The sequence below is a fragment of the Xenopus tropicalis genome, chromosome 9 (genome assembly GCF_000004195.4).
Source record: "Xenopus tropicalis strain Nigerian chromosome 9, UCB_Xtro_10.0, whole genome shotgun sequence".
NCBI classification, from domain to species: Eukaryota; Metazoa; Chordata; class Amphibia; order Anura; family Pipidae; genus Xenopus; species Xenopus tropicalis.
This window is the reverse complement of record NC_030685.2, coordinates 22329769-22356773: the sequence shown is the minus strand read 5'-3', so window position 1 is coordinate 22356773 and position 27005 is coordinate 22329769. Positions and strand designations below refer to the sequence as shown.

At 41.5% G+C, this 27005-nt stretch overlaps 1 protein-coding gene across 1 annotated transcript in view; it reads left to right on the top strand.

The window, feature by feature from the left end:
- Positions 1-19407: 19407 nt before the first annotated feature.
- ankfn1l (ankyrin repeat and fibronectin type III domain containing 1 like) overlaps positions 19408-27005 on the top strand; it is a 202525-nt gene continuing 194927 nt past the window's right edge. The window contains exon 1 of the mRNA XM_031893332.1: positions 19408-19494. Coding sequence (XP_031749192.1) covers positions 19483-19494 — 12 coding nt within the window. The 5' untranslated portion in view covers positions 19408-19482. The remainder of the gene's footprint in view (positions 19495-27005) is intronic.

Sequence of the window (27005 nt, the reverse complement as noted above, 5' to 3'; positions counted from 1 at the left end):
CAAGCACATAAAACATGTCCCACCCGCCATGTGAAAAGTCCCACACAAGAGTCTCTGTCCCTTGAGAAATTTCACACAAGTTCAAAAATACAAGGACAACCAATTGCCCTTAAACTGAAAACTCTTTATTCAACAGCAAATCAGATCTTGGACCCCCCTCCTCCTTGAGGGAGTCCTTGGTCCCAAGGTGATCCCACCTTGGGTTTTCCTCCACCAACGGGTGGGCACTTGGATCAGTCCTTCTTGACTGACAGGACCCTCCTGGGTCAACTCAAAAGCTCCCCTCCGGGAATTTGAACAGAAGCAGCACTTGCCTCCCAACCTGCCGGTTGGCTGCAGTGTGGGTATTCCTCACCCACCCCCAACAGTTCCTTCTTGGAAAAGGACAAGTCCCTCCTGAGGGGCACACCAAAACCGTAGGTGTCACTTACCCCTTAAACGCAGTTCCCTCTTTTGGGATTTAACATGCCCCCTGGGCCTTTACACCATGTTGGGGAAGCGCATCTTCAAGGTTTGGAAGTATGATGGGGGTGCACAAAATGGGAGTGTGGCCCTCTGTACCACTTCCTCACTGGGTCGGGCCTCCCCTCTACGGGTCTCATCTCTCAGGGGCCCCATCCAACCCTTATGGCCACACTGCGGACACCTTCCTGTGGCTTGGTTAAATGCCTGGTAGGCCTCGGCGCCACACTCTCCACACAAGGGTACCATAGTAGAGTCTCCGTGTGATGATGTCTTTTCTGCGAACGACCCCAGCCAGACATATCTGTAACCGGTGTCGTAGGATATACCATCCCCAGGCCTCTCCGGCAATGAAGCTACGCTCCCTCTCTCGCTTCCGGAACGGGCCGACATTTTAAGCACAGTCTCTTTGGCACACAAAAGTAGCGGTGCTCTCTCACTGCAGGCGCTCACTTTCTGACTTTCCAAAATGGCCCCCGTGATGTCACTCGCGAAGCCGCGCCCCTTTCTCTTGGCGCACTTTTGGTGGTTCCCGATTGGAACAAGCAGTGTCACGGGACGATTACCAGGTAACTCAGTCCAACACCTCCCCCTACACGCCTCAAGTCTCGCGTGTCCTCCTATGCACTTGGCGCCAAAGCCCCTGCGTTCCACTGGCTGGGAGCCTGTGCCTAGCTCCTTTTCGCGCCAAATCCCCTGGCTGGGATGCGGTTCAGGGTGGCCCAAATTTAGTACGGACGGAGGGGAGGGTTCACAGTCCACTAGGCCTCAGGTGCTTTAGGGCCTTTTCTACTAAGCAGCTCCTGCTCACAATCTCAGCAGTGCCTCCAAATGTAGCCCACTTGATAAACAGTTGTGGCACTACCTGCTGAATTACTCTGTTTTGGCGCTTCCAGGAGTCCTGAGCCCCGCTTACTATGGGGGAAGCAGGGATTTCTTTGATAATGGCGTGCCTCCACCCAGGGCTCTGCTATGGGAGAACTACAACTCCCACCCTGGGAACTGATGTAGTGTATTAACCCCTCAATAGGATCCACTGGCTGCAGGCTGATTTGCCCCTCCCTGGGGTAACTCCTTACCAGTTGTAGTGGTCCTGGGTACACACACACGGAATACAGCAGATTGCAAATGAACAGATTGATCTTTATTGGGCAGACCTCTCCAGGAGTGTATCATCAGACAGTCAGGGCACATCCACAGGTTACATCAATGCACAAGACCCTCGCTCAAAGGTACCCAGGGTACTCACGCCAAAATGATCTCCTCTAGGAGGTCCCTCCGGTACTACACGCCAAGAGACCCTCTCTTAGGGCTCTCCCCAGTACTCTCGCCAAGCAGACCCTCCACAGAGACTCACCCCCGGTACTACACCCAGGCTACTCTTTAGCAGGATCCTCTTTCTCTTGGAGACTATCTCTCCCTTACCTACACACTGTGTGCCCTAACTTCCAGCTGATGTAATGCTGGTAGGATCTTAATCCTCTACACTCCTGGAGGGGCAATGCGGCCCATTCTTACCTTCCACTCCCTACATGGCACTCCTAGAGTGTCCTAACACAGGGAAACTACTAACTCACAGGGGAGCTCCTCTCTCTAGAGGCTCCCAACTTAAGATGGCTCCCAGCACATGGCTGTTTCCCTTATATGGGCCTATGCACCACCCTGTGGCCATTACCCGAACTGCTGGGATACTCCCCATTAACTATAGATATACCAGGCTATACCCATTGTACCTTAACCATTACCCTCCCAGGGACCTATCCTAGGGGTATACATCCTGAGGGGCCCATTTTAGCAAACCCCTACAGTGGTTTTGTAAAAAAAAATGTAATACCTTGCCTGAGATTACTCCCATTCACTCCACTAGCTCTGATTACTGATTGCAAACATCTTTATGTGGCCACTGGCGGTGCAGTGACACGATTGGTACTGCTTCAATTTCTGGCAAGCAGGGTAGCCATCATGTCTTTGTTTGTCACTAAAGTCAGAAACAGCCCTGCCTTCCTGCTGTCCAGAACTTGGGTAGCAACAATGGTTTCCAAGTAATGCAGAAAGCCCCGTCTAAAGATTTGTGTGATCAGTAATCAGAGATAGTATAGTGAAGGGGGGAATAGCAGGTAAAGGGATTGTGTTTTTTATAAAAATTATATGGATTTTTAAAATAAATATACATTAAAAATAGGTTTCTTTAATGAGAAACCTGGGATCATTCGGCCCCTTTGCTACAAATGTGTGTCTTTAATCACTAGGTTCCCGGTGGGAAGTGATAATTTAGTTGTGCGGGGGATTTCTGATGGCAGCCCTGGTTATGGATAAAGCGCAAAGCCATAGAGAACAATGGCTGACTAGTAGAGGGGATGGGGAAAGGTGGAGAGAAGGGCACAGTTGGGGCAGAGGGAGAGGACTGCAAGTGTAAAATGGTACATGGTTGCTAGCTGTCCAATATTAGTCCAGTATTTTACTGCCCTGGCTAATAAAATAAATGACAAAAAAATTAAATGCATGATCCCAATGTTAATAATAGGGTAGAAAGCTAAAGATCGTGGAAGGGTGGTATTTTTTTTACAGGGTATGGGGAGCCTATGGCAAACCTCTGAGCAGTAGCCTAACTAGAAGTTACTGGGCCCCGCTGAGTAATTAAAATGAAACATCTTTAATAAATATATATTGAAACTGCCAGTCAGTGCCTACTGGGCCCTCTATATGTTGTAGGTACCCCAGCAGTTGAAGGGTCTGTAGCTATGCCCCAGCCAATAAGTAACTGGTATCTTGTGCTAATAAAGGCCATCCTTTTCTGAGCCCTGCTGAAGGAGGAGTTAAAAAAAGGAACATTGCTTAATAAATATGCCATCTTCTGATATTTGTAGGCCATCTTTTGTGTGTCACTGGCACTGAGCATGCTCAGTATGCCCTGCTGCTATTGAAAGGCGAAACTCAGGGGTTAGTAACAATAAAAACATTAGCAGAATGTGCATTTTTATATTGTGGAAGCTGATGGTACAGGTATAGGACCCGTTATGCAGAATGCTCGGGACCAAGGGTATTCTGGATAAGGGGTCTTTCCGTAATTTGGATGTCCATACCTTATGTCTATTAAAAAATCAATAAAACATTACTTAAACCCAATAGCATTGTTTTGCATCCAATAAGGATTAATTATACCTTAGTTGGGATCAATTACAAGGTACTGTTTTATTACTACAGGGAAATCAGTTTTAAAATTCCGTATTTTTCGATTAAAATGGAGTCTATGGGAGACGGGCTTTCCGTAATTCAGACCTTTCTGGATAATGGGTTTCTGGATAAGGGATCTGATACCTGTATAGGGATGAATTATTAATTGCAGAATACAGTGCTTTCTTTGCTGTCATGTATTGTGAATATTAATAAATGATTAATCATTAATCATCCTTTTAATTTTATACTGTATATTTTGAGTTGGTCCCTAAGCAACTGACAGCAAGCCAGGTTATGTGCTGTGAATCAGCAGGAAACAAGATACGGGGCTACAGGGACCTTTTTTGGAGGCATAGATCTTCACTGCCGAAGGACGGCGGTTGCCTTGGGCTGGTACCTAAGCACACAACACGAGCTGTAGCAATCCAAACCTAATTCTTTGTTGAGCTTTAGTTCCCCTTTAAGGAAACATTTGCACAAACACCTGTGATTGCTGCAAAAATTTCCTTTCATTTAAGAACAGTAATTTTTTTCTGAGTAGCTGCTCTTAGATTGTAATTTCCTTTCAAAGCCACTGGACAATATCTCTCCGTGATATTATTGTCCCCGGCCTGCAATCACTTGGTAGAACATAGGGAAAAAAAAAAATCAGTTTTTTGCTAATGCGTATTCTCTTAGTCATTCGCCAAGTGAACAATTCCCAATCAATGGGAGAGTGTTACATATATAGAAGTAGAGCTGAGAATCAATGGGTTTACATCTGAGAACTGATTGAAATCACTGCTTTACAGCTGCCAATCAATAAGTAACCGCTCTAACGCGCATTCTTGAGTACTCGGAAATCAATAGCTTTACAGCTTAAAATTGACTCCACCACCGGTAGAATAATAACCAAATTATCGCCTGAAGATTTGTGTTTTCCGAGAAAAAAAAAATTTAATTTCCGCTCAAAATGAACTGACGGTTATTTTATAACTGAAAATCTATTTCCATTTTTCATTTTAAATAAGAAAAAGAAATAATGCCAGAAACTGTGATTGGGGGAAACTTGATAGAATCTTTTACAAGTGGTGTGATGCAACTTTCCAAAGACGCCCCCTCCAAAAATGATTCCATGGCCCCCCTCTATTCCTTATTAGGCTGCCCCCTGTGCTGATGGTAGGTATGGGTGCAGGCAGGAGCAAGAGTGCAGATCCTTACAGGGGCCCCTCTGCAGCTGCAGGGTCTGCAATGACATAGATTTATCACTGACCACTTCAAATATTCTGTCTATAGAACCAGTTACCAGTTAATTTAAAAGCCGGGTTGGCCTTCTTAGACAAGGAACAATCCTATGGGGTAGTAAAAGAACAGGCACAAAGTTTGCCCCAGATTTAATAACCCATTGCAAACAATCATGTGTTTGCACCCATTATTATATTATGCCGGCTAAAATGAGACATCTTTTCACCACTGCAAGACACCAACCTGTTCTTCTTTATGGACCAGGAACAAGGCTAATTAGGGAATGAGGATGTCTTTAACCCAGGGAGTGATATTTATCTGGGTATGTTTCTGCCACACCTAAATCACACCCTGTTGCGCCCTGGCTATCCTTCCCAATCCTACCCCAGTCCTGCCTCTATTGCAGGTAAACTCTGGACGGTGTATAGGCTAATGAAGGCTTTAAAGCTAATTATGGTGCAAGGCATAGGAACAGGGATGGCCACGATGGGGGCATTTCCCAATTCAGGAGATTTGTCATGCCTTACCCACTTTCAGGTATCATCTGTATATACATAAGGGCCCATACATTAAAGTCCGAATGAGTACAAATGGAAAAAAACACAGGGGCTAAGCCGCGCTTGCATTACACTCGTTGTGCAGGTCAACTATTTTTTGCTGGAGCTGCAGAGTGCCATTGAGTCCTGTTGGAGGCTTCCAAAAACATGCACAGAAGAATCAAAGTCAGAAAGTTTTTTGCGTTGTTTACGATCGTTCTGATACAAAACGATTTGGAACCTTCGGATCGTACCACGATGTTTTCAGATGACCACAATGCGAATTTTCGTGCAATTACTTCACATCAGAAATTTTCGTATTTCATACAAATTTTTCCCAAATGTACTTTTAAAGGTCTGAAATTCGGACTTTGATAAATCAGCCCCTTAATGTTAACCTGGGGTGGACATTCCATTCTGTGTTCTACTTTCTAGGAGGAATATACTGAAAGTTTTGTATGTATTGTAAGTGAGCTAAATGGGAACCCCTCAACCAATGGGCTATAAAAAGGTATTAGTGCTTTTAGTATGATGTAGACGTTGATATTTGTAATTGGTTTTCATTCTTAATTTTTTTGTGGTTTTAAGTTATTTAGTATTTTGTACAGCCACTCTCCAGATTGGTGTTCCAGCAGGTATTTAGTTGCTAGGGTCTTATTTGCCAGGCAGTTGTCTGAATGAAAGACAGGAATATGAATAGGAAGATAAACAATACAAAATAATGGATGTGCTTTGATTTCTCACAGAGAAATAGTTTTCGGCTGCCTGGGTTAGTGACCTCCATTTCAAAGCTAGAAACAAGAGCGAGCCAAATAATCTATAAACTATATTGAAAAAAATAATGAAGATCAGTTGCTAGAACAAAGACATTCATGTTTATGATAGTATGTAACATACAAGCTAAGGATGACAAACGATCAGCTCCTCTTTTATTGGATTTAGAGACTGGTGAAAACACCTTCAAATAAAGCAGTCTCCCATTTGCAACAGAAGGGAGAAACCTTTCCAACCAGTGTGAAGCCTGACCTTTAAATGATTCTATATATTTTGAGAATAAAAAGGGGAAGCAAAACTAATGCATCTAAAATATTCTCTGCCCAAAGCTGCTTTCTGGAAACAAATATTGCTTGTGTTCCTGTTCCAAAATATGCTGATCCTAGAAATATGGAGGAAATCATGTCTCCAGTCAGGATGCACAGATCTGCTCATTCCTCTAAGCAGCTAATATAGAAAAATAATCACGTCCAATACCGATTATCACACTACATGTATCATTGTTAAGAGTACATTGTGGGATTGCCCATCACTGTCAGCATTTTTATTTCCACGCTTATGAATTGTGTAAGCAGAAGGTTTTGCTTGAAAGCCATTATACTTACTAAGCTTAGCTACGCTGCTGGATATCGGGTGCTCCCATGTTGCCTGGAAAGCAAGCAGCAAACAAGCACTTTGCGCTAATCATGACATTGATTTCATTTCATTGAGATGGCAGAGATGGGTATTCATGTAAAAGGGAACTATCCAAAGTGTCTGGAATGAAAGACCCCACAAAGCGCCCTGTTTCTGCTGCAGGTAGGATTGCTGAATGCTTGCCACCAGTGCTTGCTTATTCTTTTAAAGGGGAGCTTTACTTAACACAGAAACCCCTTAGATACCCATAACTGTAATCTATTCCTTTAAAAAGTATGAATGAATTCCACTTTATATGAGTAAATCCAGCTGCAAAATAGTTCTTCGCTTTTTGCATCATTTGAAATCCTGGCAGGGGAGGAGGAACTAAAACACTGATGTTACAAATTGTAACAACGTCTCCACAGCTTACAGACAGCATGCAGGAACTACATAACCCACAATGCATTGCACTGTGATGTTCCTTTCCTTATTGACATCACTTGTGCAGGGGATTGTGGGATTGGGAGGATGCAGGCTGAAGGCAGGCTGAGGACAGTCAACCACTGTTACATTTTTTTGAGTCTCAAAGTAGCCAGCCAGATCAGCAGGGGAACAGGGAGCGGGGCTTAGGGAACTGTTCCAAACCATATTATTAAATTAAAAATCATGAAAAGGCTACATATATTTTAATTGATGTATATTGCGAAGTTGCTTGAAATTATGTTTAATGTTCCAAAAGAGTAAGTTGTGTTTGGGTGAAGTTCCCCTTTAACAAATGTTTTAAGGGGATCTCACTGTTTTCTCCTTGCCATTGGAGTGGGAAGTGCTGTGCTTTGATTTCACAATACATAAGGGTTTATGTTGCAAATGTGTTTGGCCGCTTGCTTCAATTTATAGAAGTAATTGTTGTATTATTTTTTATTATAAAACACAGCAAGGGCTCTTAGAGAAATAGCTTTGCTCCTGCTGGACTATAACTGTGGGAGGATGAGTGGGATCAAAGCATTACTCACGTCTCCAACTGTTGCTCTTAGGAAAGCAGCAGGAGTAAAGGTTAACAAGTTCCATAAGCAACCTCCAGCACTGGGGGTGATGCACAACGAAATAACTCGCACAATTATTCAGTCAGTCCAAATCAGCGAGGGTTGTTGGGGTTTGATGTTCATCAACCTCTGGATAGCTGAAAATTTCTTAAATCTCGTCTATATGACAGTAGTATTGCTCCCTCTATGTGTTGCCTGTGCTCTCAGGCATAATATTCAGGAATCTGTGGCAACAGTAGCAACAGCATCAAATAGCACAGATATGTTTCCATTACAGGGCAGGAACAAGGGGTAGGCAGAAGAGGCACGTGGGCATAGTTTTTTTTGGGGGGGGGGGCACTAGGTATGCTAGGTATATACCTCTTCTGCACCCCTTGTCCAGTCCCTTCTCCCTCCACTAGCCACTCCTCAACTCACCGCCCAACCAGTTCTCCTCAAGTTGCCCTTTCCCACTGGTGGGGGGCAGGGCTGGGTGAGGATACTGACCTGGTGCTTTGGGCCAGCTTGGCCTGGCTCTGTCCCATTGAGTACAAATGAAATGAATGAGTAGCCCATGGCCCATGCCAACATAAAGTTAAAAAATTATGCACACTAGTCAACATCTAATTGGTCAAAAGTTGGGTGTGCAGGGTCCCAACACATGGCAGTTTCCAAAAGGGAAACTGCCATAACCCTTCCATACCCTTTACTAGCTTATTTGCATGGGGGACCAAAACTGCATGGCATAGTCTAGATGGGGTCTTACCTGCTCTCTGTAAAGTGGAAGAATGCCCCCTCCTGCAAATCTATGCCCCTTTTAATACAACTTTAAACCTTGTTTGCCCTTGTAGCTGCTGCCTGACATTGCTTGCTACAACCAGGTTTATTATCTACAAGGACACCAAGGTCCTTCTCCATTATGGATTTGCCCAAGTGGCTGCATATACCCAAGGTGCATGACCTTACATTTATCCACATTAAATCTGATCTGCCATTTAGCCATCCGGATTGCCAGTTTGTCAGGATCCTCTTGCTGATCACAGATCCTGGATGGAATTAGTTGCCCTGCATAGTTTTGTGTCATCTAATGAAGGCTTCCCTTTTAATATACCCAGTGCTAGTAATTTAGCTACTGACGCATGGGTCACTCAGGAGGAAATTCAAAAGAGACTTGAACATGTAAAGGTAAACAAAGGTCCAGGACCGGATGGGATTCATCCCAGGGTATTAAATGAGCTGAGCGCTGTGATTGCCAAGCCTCTTCACATAATTTTTCAGGATTCGTTGAGGTTTGGCATGGTGCCGAGAGACTGGCGAATTGCTAATGTGGTGCCATTATTTAAAAAGGGATCTCGTTCTCAGCCTGAAAACTATAGGCCTGTTAGTCTGACATCAGTAGTAGGAAAGCTTCTGGAAGGGGTAATAAGGGATAGGATAGTTGAATACATTGCAGTTCACAATACTATTAGTTTGTGCCAGCATGGTTTTATGCGTAACAGATCTTGCCAGACTAATTTAGTTGCCTTTTATGAGGAGGTGAGTAGGAACCTTGATGCTGGAATGGCAGTTGATGTCATCTACTTAGATTTTGCTAAAGCCTTTGATACAGTACCTCACAGAAGGTTAATGATCAAATTGAGGAATATTGGCCTAGAACATAATATTTGTAATTGGATAGAGAACTGGCTGAAGGATAGAGTACAAAGAGTGGTGGTAAATGGAACATTTTCTAATTGGGCCAGTGTGGTTAGTGGAGTACTGCAGGGGTCAGTCCTTGGTCCTTTGCTTTTTAACTTGTTTATTAATGACCTGGAGGTGGGCATAGACAGTACTGTATCTATTTTTGCTGATGACACTAAATTGTGCAAAACTATAAGTTCCATGCAGGATGCTGCCGCTTTGCAGAGCGATTTGACAAAATTGGAAAACTGGGCAGCAAACTGGAAAATGAGGTTCAATGTTGACAAGTGCAGAGTTATGCACTTTGGTGGGAATAATATAAACGCGAACTATCTACTGAATGGTAGTGTGTTGGGGGCATCCTTAATGGAGAAGGATCTAGGGGTTTTTGTAGATCACAAGTTGTCTAATTCCAGGCAGTGTCATTCTGTGGCTACTACAGCAAATAAAGTGCTGTCTTGTATAAAAAAGGGCATTGACTCAAGGGATGAGAACATATTTTTGCCTCTTTATAGGTCCCTGGTAAGGCCTCACCTTGAGTATGCGGTGCAGTTTTGGGCTCCAGTCCTTAAGAAGGATATTAATGAGCTGGAGAGAGTGCAGAGACGTGCAACTAAACTGGTAAAGGGGATGGAAGATTTAAGCTATGAGGTTAGACTGTCGAGGTTGGGGTTGTTTCTCTGGAAAAGAGGCGCTTGCGAGGGGACATGATTACTCTGTACAAGTACATTAGAGGGGATTATAGGCAGTTGGGGGATGTTCTTTCTTCCCATAAAAACAATCAACGCACCAGAGGTCACCCCTATAGATTAGAGGAACAGAGCTTCCATTTGAAGCAGCTTAGGTGGTTTTTCACGGTGAGGGCAGTGAGGTTGGGGAATGCCCTTCCTAGTGATGGGGTAATGGCAGACTCTGTTAATGCCTATAAGAGGGGCCTGGATGAGTTTTTGAACAAGCAGAATATCCAAGGCCATTGTGATACTAATATCTACAGTTAGTATTACTGGTTGTATATATAGTTTGTATGTGAGTGTATAGATTGGTTAGTATAGGTTGTGTGCTGGGTTTACTCGGATGGGTTGAACTTGATGGACAATGGTCTTTTTTCAACCCTATGTAACTATGTAACTATCTGCAAACAGTTACTCTATTTACCATGTCCACCCCTAAGCCACAAGTGGGCTCAATGCAAAAACCTGCAGAACCCTACTAACAATCTTACTCTAAACAGAGAATGTACTACAACCACTTGTACACAGTTCTTTTTCTTCTCTGTTCTCTTTTTTCCTAATCTAATAAACCCTAGAGTTATTTTGCTTGGTGGACTTTTACAAATGCAAGAGAATTATAGATGTAATTCAGTATTATGCAGGTTATGTGTATAAAGCCAATCACATTTTATAACTGCCATTACATTTCCATTTTTGTTATAAAAAAACATTGACCAAACAAATATTTTGGCAAAAGACAATTGCCTCTCCAAAACTTGCCCCATAGCTATTGTTATCAGCTGCAGCCACCTCCACAGTGATACTGTGTATTTGCTTTAGACATTACTGGAATTCTTTTCCTGGAATTTTGTCTGTCCATAATGTTCTTGAAACTACCATTTCTGATGAGTCCAACTATTTTTCATGAAAGCCCCCGCTAGCATTTCTTGCAAACATCATGGGATGCAGTAAGGCTGAATTGCATAATAAATTACTTAGTGCCTTTTGTAGTAAAATGGGTTTAAGTGCTGCATAAACCAGGGGTTTTACATAATATTCTCTTTGATGTTGTTCTCGCCTAATAATAGCAACCCACTATACTTAATGAGAGGAATAAACGTGTAATAGAAACTGCAGCGTACAGTATGCCGAGTTCATTATCTTTTCAGCGGTGTTGTCAATCAGAAGTTTGTACCTGGAAAAATATTCTAAAATCCAACTTACGCAGTTTCTCTGTACATGAAAAAAAACCTATGGGATTTTCCTTGTTATGGATAGTTGCATTACAGTCTTTTTTATCTGCCCCCCCAACCCTATAATGAAGTCATAGCATGTCACATGATCTATCCCTCTATTTCCAGCTTGGTACCATGCATCATACAGGCAGGAACTGGTAGGGTTGCCAACTGCCTGGTATTTGGGCAGCCTGGTACATTGATACCAGTGTTATTAACAGGGAAGAAAAAACAAATTAAGGCTGGTATATTTTCCCAGGAAAGGTGGCCTTGGGATCGGGGGAGTAGGTGAAGGTGTAACATGGGGCGGGGTAATGATGTCACATGTCAGGAAAATGGGTGGGGAATCTGTGGAGTGGGCAGGGAAAAAGGCAGAATATAGGCGGGTCTTTACTTATAAGGAGTAATCCTTAGCGCAGGGGTCCCCAGCCTTTCTTACTCGTGAGCCACAGTCAAATATAAAAAGACTTGGAGAGCAACACAAGCACCGTAAAAGTTCATGGAGGAGCCAAATAAGGGCTGTGATTATCTATTAGACAGCCTCTATGCACACTATCAGCTTACAGGGGGCTTTATTTGGTAGTAAATTGTGTTTTTATTCAACCAAAACTTGCCCCCAAGTCAGGAAATCAAAAATAACTACCTGGTTTGGGGGCACCGAGAGCAACATCAAAGGGGTTGAGGAGCAACATGTTGCCCCCGAGCCACTGGTTGGGGATCACTGCCTTAGCGGATAGGGTCAGGAAAGGTAGGGATTTGTAGTATATTACAAATTTAACAGCAATTTAATGGCAAGAACATTGTTCACCTAAAAATCTGCATTTTAAAGTCAGTGGGTGCTGCCACCCGTCATTGATTCTGATGATGCAGCACTCCCAATGGACACCAACATGTGGAACATTTCTTGCCTTTTTTAGAAAAGGGATCGCCCTCCAGATGCTGTTGATCTACAATTCTAAGCACCACCAATGGCCTTCTGCAGTCAGAGGGATTTTAGAGTAATAAAGTACAGCTCAACAATATATGAATTGCTATAGGTCTCACAGCTCTCACCTGGAAATAGCTTTGGAACAAACCATCTTACAGGGGGACCCTTATTTTACTTAATAGGAAAGTAAAAGCATTTGCCATAATTTGGTAATGTAATAGAAGAAAAAAATCGCAAAAAATACGAAAAAGTTGCAAAATGTTCATGAACATTTTGCAACTTTTTCGTATTTTTTGCGATTTTTTCGTCGCCTTTACGACTTTTCGGAAATTGTTGCGACTTTTTCGTAACCATTACGACTTGCGCGAAAAGTCGCGACTTTACGCGCCATTACGATTCGCTCGTATCTTGTCGCGACTTTTTCGTATTGAGCGCTCGTAAGCGGCGGGCAAAACTTTCAGACTTGATTTTGGAAGCTTCCCATAGGACTCAATGGCACCCTGCAGCTCCAACCTGGCCCAAGAAAAGTCACCATACTGAAGCTTGAATGAATCCGAATCTTTCGTACTCGGCGCGAAAGCTGTGAAAAAGTCGCGACTTTTCGCGCAAGTCGTAACGCTACAAAAAAGTCGCAACATTTTGCGAAACATTCGGAATGGCTACGAAAAAGTCGCGACAATTTTCCGAAAAATCGCAAAATACCGATCATTACGAAAAAAAAGCAATCGGACACATTCGGCCCGTTCGTGGGTTAGTAAATGTGCCCCTAAATATAGATAACTACATCAAGTATTGAACTACAATCAAGTATTGATTTGTAAATCATTTTTCTTTGTTTTAACATACTAAAGGCTTATTGTACTTTGCATATTTTTAAGAACGGTAGCTAGCAATGCATTATGGGTAATTCCCCCAAGCAAGTACGTATAATGTATGAAATTAATTGGGCTGGCACTGTAGTTTTGAAATTTGTTTAATAAAATTTTTTAATGAGAAACTGGTTCCTGCCTTTCCACCCCTGATCCCTGCTACTTTCTTGCACAAATTTCAGAGGATTGCAACCTGACCACACCAAGAATGACCAAAGGGTGAAGATTGTCAATTAGACACAGGATTTAGTAGTCTTGCATTGCGCTTCTTCTTTGCCAGTGCCTCATTATATGAGGCTGTCTCACTTGTTTATTAAATACGGATAACTGAACTATAAGAAAGGACTGCAGGCTTACGTGACAGGTGTGATAAGTAGTATTGAATCTTCTGGGCCAAATAAACAAGTGATATTTTGCTATTGTTGCAGAAATCAGACGTGAGGAGGGTGGTCGTCATTCCAGAAAGCACATCACTTATACAACTGTTCATTTTTAGTAAAATTGGGAAAGTGGTCCCATGTTTTATGGTGCTGCTGCTGCTGCTAAGACATCTGAGATTACAACAGCGTACCAGTTGTACCACTGTATAAGCAGTTAATGGTTCCACTTTCAGGGAGCATATAATACTTAAAGGGGAATTCCACCCAAACAGAACTTGAGTTTTTTTAAATATGCTGTCTGTAAGCTGTGGAGAAGTTGTTATAATTTGTAACATCAGTGTTTTAGTCCTTTCTCCCCTGCCAGGGTTTCAAATGTTGCAGAAAGAGATTAAATGTTTTGGAGCTGAATTTTAGCATATAATAATGGTATTTATTCATACATTTTGAAGGAACAAATTACAGAGAAATCTATATTAGGTTTTTTTGTGTTGTATGGGGCTCTTTAACTAGTTTTTTGGCAGCCAGAGTTCCCTTTAAATTGAAAACAGAGACATTAAGAGAGGGACACGGGGGAGAAAGGGAACAGTATAATAAAAATGAAGATGAGGAGAAAAAGTGAGATAAGTAGAAGGGGATACATAAAGAGGGGAAAGGGTGGAATGAGTAAAGTAAACTGGGATTAAGAGGCACAATGTGGTAAATGGGTAGAAAAATCTAAGGATCAGATACACTATGGGTTGAAAGGCTGGGAGAAGGAGAGAAAAAGGAAGATAAGATGGTAGACATAGGGGCTTAGGTGGGAAAAGCACAAAAGATCTTAAAGAATATTAAAGAATATAAGGTTTGCTATGCCAACTGTGCCTATGTACATATTGCCAAGGATGGTACAGGTATAGGATCACTTATCCGGAAACCCGTTATCCAGAAAGTTCTGAATTACAGAAAGGCCATCTCCCAAAGACTCTATTATAAGCAAATAATTATAATTTTTTTTCTTTGTAATAATAAAACAATACCTGTACTTGATCCCAACTAAGGTATAATTACCCCTTATTGGGGACAGAACAGCCCTATTGGGTTTATTTAATGGTTAAATGATTCCCTTTTCTCTGTAATAATAAAACAGTACCTGTACTTGATCCCAACTAAGATATAATTACCCCTTATTGGGGGCAGAACAGCCCTATTGGGTTTATTTCATGGTTAAATGATTCCCTTTTCTCTGTAATAATAAAACAGTACCTGTACTTGATCCCAACTAAGATATAATTACCCCTTATTGGGGGCAGAACAGCCCTATTGGGTTTATTCAATATTTAAATGATTTTTAACAAACTTAAGTTATGGAGATCCAAATTCCAGAAAGATCCCTTATCCGGAAAACCCCAGGTCCCGAGCATTCTGGATAACAGGTCCCATACCTGTACTTTGTCTGCCAGAATATTTTTGTAAGTAAAACTAGCTCCTAGGTTTGGGCTTTTTAAGTACACAGAGGCCCAAACAGCCCCCCACCAGCCCACTAAATAGTGACTGTCTGTGGCATCTTACAGCAGCCCCTCTGGCATTTGGCAAAATCCACCGATTGCCAGTCTGTACTAGCTAGGACCCCCAGTAATGTTTGCTCAGGTTCTAAATAAACACAGAAGATCCTTGTTGTGTGAATCATTTAAAACACAGATGTGGTTTAAAATAAGGGAATGGGGATATAGTAGAATATACCCATGTGTTGTTTAGGGCCTTCTGCATCTAAGAAGCTTGGACAGCATTGGCAATCCAATAATTCCGTCTCTGTGAGGGAACATTGCAGTGCTTAAGAAGACATCTCTACTCTGAATAACAATTCAAAGTTCATTCAAACGATCTTGGGAATGCTGATCATTCACACTGCAGGATTTTATCAGCTGAGAGAGAAAGTGATGATCCAGGGGCATGTGCCTACTTATCTTTAGATATATTTCACTGGAGCCAGAATCCAGCTCTTGAGATTACCTATTCCATATGTTTGACCCAAACCACATCACATGATCAAAATGATTCCATGACAGTAACCATATAGCCCTTTAGCAGGGAAGATCTGTACCTCTAAAGATGCTCCCCATCTTCTTTTCTGTTGATTTTCTGTATCAGTCACCATAGCTTAGGGACCAACTCACAATATACAGTATATAATATATAAAGTCATGATATAAGGCTGATTAGAAAATAATTCAGATTCCCATTACATGGCAGCTCAGGAACCATGTTGTTTGCATCAGAATGTAATTATTAGCCCTGTAGCATCAGCTTCTATGACATTTGAACCTCATCTTCTGCATGATGATTTGCAATGACTTCTAAACTCAGCTTTTCAACAGCTGCTTAGAGCACACTGAGCATGTCCAGTGCCACTGACACTCCTAACATAATCCAAGATGGTGATCCTCTGTGCCCTGTAAAAGCCTGAATCATTACTGTTATAGGGATCATTAAATGCCTTAACCTTATTATATGTTACATTATTCTGGGGTCTGTAGAGTATAGTTTGGTTGAGCAGTGCAGTACGGGAGGGTTTAGTACCCCTTTAAACTTTAGGCTGGTGTGGAAGTTCAGTATGTCTACCCATGTTTGTTTTTAGGGTATAGTTCTCCTTTAAATAATAATGCCCCTAGTTACAAAACATTAATGACCCACTGAAGCCACACATCCAATGGCCCTTTCTGACAGGCCATGGACCTCGATCGGGGTTTGTTTACCTACATGGATTCAAAACTGGTCAAATGCTAGCACCCATTCAGATATTTGCTTACATTTACTAATTGCTATAAGTTGTTGATATTCGAAGTGTATTGTATAAGTAAAAAACATCAACAAATTAAAGGGATACTGTCATGATTTTTATGGCAGGAATACCCAACCTTTTATACTCATGAGCCACATTTAATTGTAAAAAGAGCTGGGGAGCAAAATGAGCATTAAAAAAGTTCATGGGGTACCAAATATGGACTGTTATTAGTTAATTGGTAGCCCCTATGTGGGTCAGTCCACAGGAGCCTACAGGAGGCTCCGTTTGGCTGTTCACATACAGTGGCTTGCAAAAGTATTCGGCCCCCTTGAACTTTTCCGCATTTTGTCACATTATAGCCACAAAAATGAATCAATTTTATTGGAATTCCATGTGAAAGACCAATACAAAGTGGTGTACATGTGAGAAGTGGAACGAAAATCATACATGATTCCAAACATTTTTTACAAATAAATAACTGCAAAGTGGGGTGTGCGTAATTATTCAGCCCCCTGAGTCAATACTTTGTAGAACCACCTTTTGCTGCAATTACAGCTGCCAGGCTTTTAGGGTATGTCTCTGCCAGCTTTGCACATCTACAGACTGAAATCCTTGCCCATTCTTCTTTGCAACACAGCTCCAGCTCAGTCAGATTAGATGGACAGCGTTTGGGAACAGCAGTTTTCAGATCTTGCCACAGATTCTTGATTGGATTTAGATCTGGACTTTGACTGGGCCATTCTAACACATGGATATGTTTTGTTTTAAACCATTCCATTGTTGCCCTGGCTTTATGTTTAGGGTCGTTGTCCTGCTGGAAGGTGAACCTCCGCCCCAGTCTCAAGTCTTTTGCAGACTCCAAGAGGTTTTCTTCCAAGATTGCCCTGTATTTGGTTCCATCCATCTTCCCATCAACTCTGACCAGCTTCCCTGTCCCTGCTGAAGAGAAGCACCCCAGAGCATGATGCTGCCACCGCCATATTTGACAGTGGGGATGGTATGTTCAGAGTGATGTGCAGTGTTAGTTTTCTGCCACACATAGCATTTTGGCCAAAAAGTTCCATTTTGGTCTCATCTGACCAGAGCACCTTCTTCCACATGTTTGCTGTGTCCCCCACATGGCTTGTGGCAAACTGCAAATGGGACTTCTTATGGTTTTCTGTTAACAATGGCTTTCTTCTTGCCACTCTTCCATAAAGGTCAACTTTGTGCAGTGCACGACTAATAGTTGTCCTATGGACAGATTCCCCCACCTGAGCTGTAGATCTCTGCAGCTCCCCCAGAGTCACCATGGGCCTCTTGGCTGCATTTCTGATCAGCGCTCTCCTTGTTCGGCCTGTGAGTTTAGGGGGACGGCCTTGTCTTGGTAGGTTTACATTTGTGCCATACTCCTTCCATTTCTGAATGATCGCTTGAACAGTGCTCCGTGGGATGTTCAAGGCTTTGGAAATCTTTTTGTAGCCTAAGCCTGCTTTAAATTTCTCAATAACTTTATCCCTGACCTGTCTGGTGTGTTCTTTGGACTTCATGGTGTTGTTGCTCCCAATATTCTCTTAGACAACCTCTGAGGCCGTCACAGAGCAGCTGTATTTGTACTGACATTAGATTACACACAGGTGCACTCTATTTAGTCATTAGCACTCATCAGGCAATGTCTATGGGCAACTGACTGCACTCAGACCAAAGGGGGCTGAATAATTACGCAAACCCCACTTTGCAGTTATTTATTTGTAAAAAATGTTTGGAATCATGTATGATTTCGTTCCACTTCTCATGTGTACACCACTTTGTATTGGTCTTTCACGTGGAATTCCAATAAAATTGATTCATGTTTGTGGCTGTAATGTGACAAAATGTGGAAAAGTTCAAGGGGGCCGAATACTTTTGCAAGTCACTGTAGTTTTTATGCAACTAAAACTTGCCTCAAAGCCAGGAATTCAGAAATAAGCAGCTGCTTCGAGGCAACATCCAAGGGGCTGGGGAGCAACATCCAAGGTGCTGGGGAGCAACATGTTGCTCCTGAGCCACTAATCGGGGATCACTGTTTTTATGGGGTACTTTTTACTTCTAAATTACTCTGTTTACATACCAAATAATTTTCGCTACCAGTTCAAATTGTATTTTTGAATCAACAAATGTATTTTTTAGCTGTAATATTGGTGTGTAGGCGTCTCAGGTGTCTCAGTGCATTGTGCCTGAATCTGAGCTTTCAGAAAGAGCCAACACTACATTAGAACTGCTTTCAGATAACCTATTGTTTCTCCTACTCCCATGTAACTGGAGGAGTCCCAAGCCGGACTTGGATTTCTTACTATTCTGATACCTACTGGGAGCTGCTATCTTGCTCCCTTCCCATTGTTCTGCTGATCGGCTGCTGGGAGGGGGGGGGGGTAGCACTCCAACTTGCAGCTCAGCAGTAAAGTGTGACTAAAGTTTATCAGAGCACAGATCACATGGCTGTGGCCTCCTGGGAAATTAAGAATATGGCTAGCCCCATGTGAAATTTTGAAATTAAATATAAAAAAAATCTGTTTGTGTTTTTGAAAAATGAATTTCAATGCAGGATTCTGCTGGAGAAGCTCTATTAACTGATGCGTTTTGAAAAAAAAACATGATTTTTCATGACAGTATTCCTTTAAACTGGAAATGAGCTTCTAAAAGCCCAGTACAAGGCAATATTAAATATTTAATTTTTCCACAATATTTCACCGTTAAATATATTTTTTCAGACAAAAGTTCATAATATATTAAACACTGTCCAATGGAACCTGTATTCATCACCTTTGTGCCTGATCAGGCAGTAACCAGTACTGTCAGACAGAAGTGGCATAGGCTTCATGCTCTGTTACACACATTCACTATAGCTGCCAGGCGATGTACAGACAGATGCCTTGTCCAAACCTACTCCAAGGAATTCTTTAAGACTAAGATCTTTCTTCTCAGTGGCAGGTCTGATACATATTGCATATAAATAGGAATGAACAGATGAAGGAGTTAATCTATCACAAGGCATTCCCCACCCCGTATTTTGCAAGTCCTGTCCTCTCTCCAGGATTCTGTCTTGTGCACTTCCAATTGCTGTTTGTTGTATGAACTGCTGGATACCATGTGTGAGAAGGTAAGTGGGGAATAAACAGCTCATTGCACTTTCGTATTGTTTTAAAGGGCCATGCTGTACTTGCATCGGGAACAAACATTACATAGGAATGCTGGGAGCTAAAGAAAAGTTCCTTTGAACCCTGTTTTTTTAATTGAAAGATGTTTATCCAGCAGAGTGTGTACAAAAAGTAATATTTATAATAAATCAGTCTGACTTTTTATAGCATGCCTGTTCAAATGCTTGGTCAGGGGTTTGACATGCAGAGGAGCAATAGGCTTTGGTTCTTTACAGCCAGTAAAAAGCATAAGGGCTTCTTTATTTGAGTCTCTGGTACAGAAAAGAAATTAGAGCACAGAAAAGAGATCCATATGTTTATATGTTCTGCATGAAAATGCTTAGGGTGAAAATAACATTTCCCATAATGCAATTTTTTATTCAGTGCTAATAATATGGCTTTCTTGCATATTCCCAAAGGATACCAGGATTAAGAGTTATGAACCATTTCTGCCACGCAAAATTGATTTTGTAATGCTTGATCAATGGCAATGCTGTGATTAAGGCTTAGGTGCCTCTCTGATAATGAAACTGCCACTGCACATGGGAATCCATGTGATATATATATATATATATAGATTTGTTTTTTTGTAAATATATGTATATATATATCCAAATGTTAGTGCGAATAAAGAGCCCCTCTCAGCAGATCCAGCAGGGCCAAGAATAAAGACTTATGGGGTAATACAGTAAAAAGGTTCAAAGTGTGGGCAGTTTTAAAAACAAATAAGCAATACATAACAGATAACCAGTAAATTGTAATTCTAATACAGGTATCGGACCCCTTATCCGGAAACCCGTTATCCAGAAAGCTCCGAATTACGGAATGCCCGTCTCCCATAGACTCCATTTTAATCAATAATTCAGAATTTTAAAACTGATTTCCTTTTTCTCTGTAATAATAAAACAGAACCTTGTAATTGATCCCAACTAAGATATAATTAATCCTTATTGGATGCAAAACAATCCTATTGGGGTAAATTAATGTTTTATTGATTTTTTAGCAGACTTAAGGTATGGAGATCCAAATTACGGAAAGACCCCTTATCCGGAATACCCTTGGTCCCGAGCATTCTGGATAATGGGTCCTATACCTGTATATTACTACATTATTATTTAATCAAAGCCCTGAGTGTGTGCCTGATTTTATTTATTGGAAAGATTTTTGAATTCTACATGTTCGGCAGCATCCTGTAGAAACATCAATATAAAGTCCATCTACATCTATCAATCAATCTGTCTATCTATTTATCTGTCATCTATCTATCTATCTATCTATCTATCTATTTGCCTGTCTATCATCTGTCTATCTAGCTTTCTGTCTATCTCTTATTTCTAAGTCATATTTTTTTTAAAAATAAGAGTTTTAAAGTTACAAAAATGAAAATTAAAAGGATCTTATACATTTGCTTTATTTATGAATTCAGAGATGCTAAATGCTATTACCTACTTCCTATTTCTATACCTGCTATTTCCTACTAAGTAAATTAAGGGTCCCCCTGTGAGATGGTTTGTTCCAAAGCTATTTACAGGTGAGTGCTGTGAGACCTTTGGCCATTCATATATTGTTGAGCTGCACTTTATAAATCTAAAATCCCTCTGCAACTGCAATTGGAGGTTCTTCGCCTTGTAGGTTAACAGGATCTGGAGGGCCAAAGGTTGTCCATCCCTGGTCTATAAAAGGCAGAAATTGTTCCACTTGTTGGGAGTGTTGCAATATCAGAATCAATGGCAGATATTTTATTTTTCAGAGGATGTTGGTTGGCAGCACTCACTGACTTGAAAATGCAAATTTTTACCTGAACAATGTTTTAAGTCATACAGAATAAATGCTAATTGATTTTTAAATGAGTTATTATGAATAATTTTGGTAAAAAAATATTTGCATCCAGCCGTCAAGCAATACAATGGCATAGTAATACAAACTTCAGAGAAGATCATAGTGTGAGGCACATCTTATCCGGCAGATGGATGGGTGGGGGCTCAGGCAGGGTGGTCCCCACTAAGGACACAAATGCTTCTAGTGTGCGGCCACAGGAGCAGGATTTTTCTTAGTAACATTTGGTCAGTAGAGCACCATCAGTGTGGTATCTATATATAACCCTTCAAGTGCTTTGTGTGATATACAATACCAAACCAAGGAACAATAGGTATTACTACAAAGAATAATTTTATGTAGGTATGTATAGTAATGCTTGGGCTGGCCCAAAAACCATGGGTCAGGAGGGTTTGGGTCTGTATTGGGTGTAAGTATTGCCCACCTTTTATTTGAGGGCTGTGACTAGACTTGCCATCCAGTGCTTAATCATTTCTAACATTATTGGAGGAAGGGGGGTTTGGGCTTTCAAGTCTCTTCTCAACCTTGGTCATGGTCAGCCCTAGATGAGAAGGGGAAGGTTAGGGTGGGCTCACACTACCCTGCCCACCGATCACTATTATGCTACTTTGGGGCTCAATCATGGCTGGTTAGATTTAATGTTAGTGTTCCATATAGCTTAGATGTGTTAAGTAATAAAAGTGGCAATATTTGTTCAGGTCTAGTAACCCATAGCAACCAATCAGATGTTTGCTCTTAAAAATCTAGCCAGCAAATTTTTTTTTTTTTCCGTTACATCCTTAAATGTTACTGCTTCACAGCAAATTTAGTTTGGGACCCCCTAAGATTGACCTATTCTACCAAGATATATTGATATTGCTCTATAATTAGGGCCCTACTGGGCACCCTACACTCCTGACCCCCTAGGTAACTGCAGGGTCTGCTTTCTCTATAGTTACGCCCCTGATTCTAAAGGAGTCAAAAGTGGCCCCAGCACAAGAGCATTATATTTCTTATACTTTCTACTTTCTTATACTGTTTTTCTCTGAGTTTTTAACATGCACATGATATAAAGCAGGCGCTAAACTAGTATTTAATATAATGTGAATTTATTTTTAGGGTCAGAAAATCTGATCAAGATCTATAAAACAAATATATGGTATAGAAACAAGAAAGCAAAGTGATTTTCTTGGCTGAAGCCCCACTGCAGTGGCAAGGAGAAATACACAGTCTGGTCACAGTGCTAGCACCTATATATGTGTGGTGGTGATATACTGAGCTAGTGCCGTGTCTGCACCATTGCTATCAACATCCATTCTGCTCTGTGAATAGTAATTATGCTTGTTTACTTGGAAAGGAGCTAAGAGATTCTCACAGCTGGATAGTAATATGCACATATGAAATGAGATACAGATGCATCATTGGTGAGAATTATGGAGGTGCAGAAAGATTCAGTGGCAAATACACTTTGCTGATGAATGAGGTGTGCTTTCCTAATTGGTATGCCTGTAAAATATATATGAAAAATATAAATGGGCTTAGGTTGTTATGTTTATATTTATGTGAGTGCTGCTCTACTGACAACTTCCTTTCAAATTATCATTACAAATGGCATAATGTTTCCTTTTGTTATTGGCAGGGGGGTTGACTTCTTTAACCTAAAATTAAAAGGTCACTAGGTTTAGTGACATTCAACAGCCAAAAATGAGATTAGTTTTAGGTTATTATTATTGGGTTTTTTTTTTTACCCTTATCAGACCCTCCCCAGTCAGTTGTTCAAATGACTTCCTCGTTGCTAGGGTAACTAGGATATGAGCAACCAGTTAACTTCCAAACCAGAGAGCTGCACAATGTTCCTTAATAATTTAAACCAACCACAGGACTTGAAGCATGACAATTTATGTTACATATCCTCTGCTGGGTGTATTCTATAAACAATGTGGGGCTTAAGCCTAAAAGCACAAATAAATATAATGTTATTGCCATGTTGATTGCTATGCGTGAAAGCACAGATACAAACAGCTTAGGCAGTACAATGAAAGTGCATATACTAAAATCCTAGGGTACTACGCTTTAGCACAAGATGGATTCTATTTTGAGATCCATTTAAATGGGGTCGTGCTGTTGCATGTTCATGTTGCACACCAATCAGCAGGATGAAACGATACTGTGAATCTGAAGCTTTAATGTAACCATGCATCTAGCTTCACACCAAAACAGACAAATACCAAGATGATGGAGGAGTGAAATGTGGTCCCATTATACCCCAAGCACCTTAAACTATAAAGATTTTTTAACATTCAGGATTTTTTTTACCATTGTGCTTATTAGACATAAACTGGTGGTAATGTATGCTGGTATACAATGAAAAGATAACAATTATATCACAATAGGGTATATACTGTATATCTGTATAACAACATAAACTACTGCCCTGTGAGAATCTGCCTCATACACTGGCGTATATACCTCTGTGTACCATTCAGTACTGTCCTTCTGTGAGAATCTGCCTCATACACTGGCGTATATACCTCTGTGTACCATTCAGTACTGTCCGTCTGTGAGAATCTGCCTCATACACTGGCGTATATACCTCTGTGTACCATTCAGTACTGTCCTTTTCTGAGAATCTGCCTCATACACTGGCGTATATACCTCTGTGTACCATTCAGTACTGTCCTTTTCTGAGAATCTGCCTCATACACTGGCGTATATACCTCTGTGTACCATTCAGTACTGTCCGTCTGTGAGAATCTGCCTCATACACTGGCGTATATACCTCTGTGTACCATTCAGTACTGTCCTTTTCTGAGAATCTGCCTCATACACTGGCGTATATACCTCTGTGTACCATTCAGTACTGTCCTTTTCTGAGAATCTGCCTCATACACTGGCGTATATACCTCTGTGTACCATTCAGTACTGTCCTTCTGTGAGAATCTGCCTCATACACTGGCGTTTATACCTCTGTGTACCATTCAGTACTGTCCTTCTGTGAGAATCTGCCTCATACACTGGCGTATATACCTCTGTGTATCATTCAGTACTGCCATTCACATGCGCAAATAGCGGGGGGGGGGAGTTGCAAGCGTGCATGCGCCATAGGCCAAACTTGCATACGGAGCAGTGTGGAGAAGTCCCCATTGCTCCGTATGGGAACGCAAATTTTTAGATCTTTGTGCGGCGGGGCGCCGCCCCCAGGTTTCTGCCGCCCTAGGCCCGGGCCTTTGTGACCTCTCCACAAATCCGGGCCTGTTTGTACCATTCAGTACTGTCCTTCTGTGAGAATCTGCCTCATACAATGGCGAATATATCTCTTTGTACTGTTCAGTACTGTCCTCCTCTGAAAATCTGCCTCATACACTGGCGTATATACCTCTGTGTACCATTCAGTACTGTCCTTCTGGCAGAATCTGCCTCTTACACTGGCGTATATACCACTGAGTACCATTCAGTACTGTCCTTCTGTGAGAATCTGCCTCATACACTGGCGTATATAACTCTGTGTACCATTCAGTACTGTCCTGTGAGAATTTGCCTCATACAGTGGCTTGCAAAAGTATTCGGCCCCCTTGAACTTTTCCACATTTTGTCACATTACAGCCACAAACATGAATCAATTTTATTGGAATTCCACGTGAAAGACCAATACAAAGTGGTGTACACGTGAAAAGTGGAACGAAATCATACATGATTCCAAACATTTTTTACAAATAAATAACTGCAAAGTGGGGTGTGCGTAATTCTTCAGCCCCCTTTGGTCTGAGTGCAGTCAGTTGCCCATAGACATTGCCTGATGAGTGCTAACGACTAAATAGAGTGCACCTGTGTGTAATCTAATGTCAGTACAAATACAGCTGCTCTGTGACGGCCTCAGAGGTTGTCTAAGAGAATATTGGGAGCAACAACACCATGAAGTCCAAAGAACACACCAGACAGGTCAGGGATAAAGTTATTGAGAAATTTAAAGCAGGCTTAGGCTACAAAAAGATTTCCAAAGCCTTGAACATCCCACGGAGCACTGTTCAAGCGATCATTCAGAAATGGAAGGAGTATGGCACAACTGTAAACCTACCAAGACAAGGCCGGCCACCTAAACTCACAGGCCGAACAAGGAGAGTGCTGATCAGAAATGCAGCCAAGAGGCCCATGGTGACTCTGGTGGAGCTGCAGAGATCTACAGCTCAGGTGGGGGAATCTGTCCATAGGACAACTATTAGTTGTGCACTGCACAAAGTTGGCCTTTATGGAAGAGTGGCAAGAAGAAAGCCATTGTTAACAGAAAACCATAAGAAGTCCCGTTTGCAGTTTGCCACAAGCCATGTGGGGGACACAGCAAACATGTGGAAGAAGGTGCTCTGATCAGATGAGACCAAAATGGAACTTTTTGGCCAAAATGCAAAACGCTATGTGTGGCGGAAAACTAACACTGCACATCACTCTGAACACACCATCCCCACTGTCACATATGGGGGGGCAGCATCATGCTCTGGGGGGGCTTCTCTTCAGCAGGGACAGGGAAGCTGGTCAGTGTTGATGGGAAGATGGATGGAACCAAATACAGGGCAATCTTGGAAGAAAACCTCTTGGAGTCTGCAAAAGACTTGAGACTGGGGCGGAAGTTCACCTTCCAGCAGGACAACGACCCTAAACATAAAGCCAGGGCAACAATGGAATGGTTTAAAACAAAACATATCCATGTGTTAGAATGGCCCAGTCAAAGTCCAGATCTAAATCCAATGGAGAATCTGTGGCAAGAAAACTGCTGTTCCCAAACGCTGTCCATCTAATCTGACTGAGCTGGAGCTGTTTTGCAAAGAAGAATGGGCAAGGATTTCAGTCTGTAGATGTGCAAAGCTGGTAGAGACATACCCTAAAAGCCTGGCAGCTGGAATTGCAGCAAAAGATGGTTCTACAAAGTATTGACTCAGGGGGCTGAATAATTACGCACACCCCACTTTGCAGTTATTTATTTGTAAAAAATGTTTGGAATCATGTATGATTTTTGTTCCACTTCTCACGTGTACACCACTTTGTATTGGTCTTTCACGTGGAATTCCAATAAAATTGATTCATGTTTGTGGCTGTAATGTGACAAAATGTGGAAAAGTTCAAGGGGGCCGAATACTTTTGCAAGCCACTGTACATTGGCATATATACAGTACCTCTGTGTACCATTCAGTACTGTCCTGTGAGAATTTGCCTCATACATTGGCGTATATACCTCTTTGTACCATTCAGTACTGGCTTCTGTGAGAATCTACCTCATACAATGGCGGATATGCCTCTGTATATATATATATATATATATATATATATATATATATATATATATATATATATATATATATATATATATATACAGTCCAAAAGAGTTTCAGCACACCAAACATATAAATGCAAATTACCTAGGTGCTACCTCCGTGTATCCAATTATCCACAAATCCAGAAGTATAAGGTGCACACCAGGATTTTTAAATATAAAACATGACTTTTATTGCATCATACTGATAAAACAGATCAACGTTTCGGTCTCCACCTAAGACCTTTATCAAGACCCTTGATCTTGATAAAGGTCTTAGGTGGAGACCGAAACGTTGATCTGTTTTATCAGTATGATGCAATAAAAGTCATGTTTTATATTTAAAAATCCTGGTGT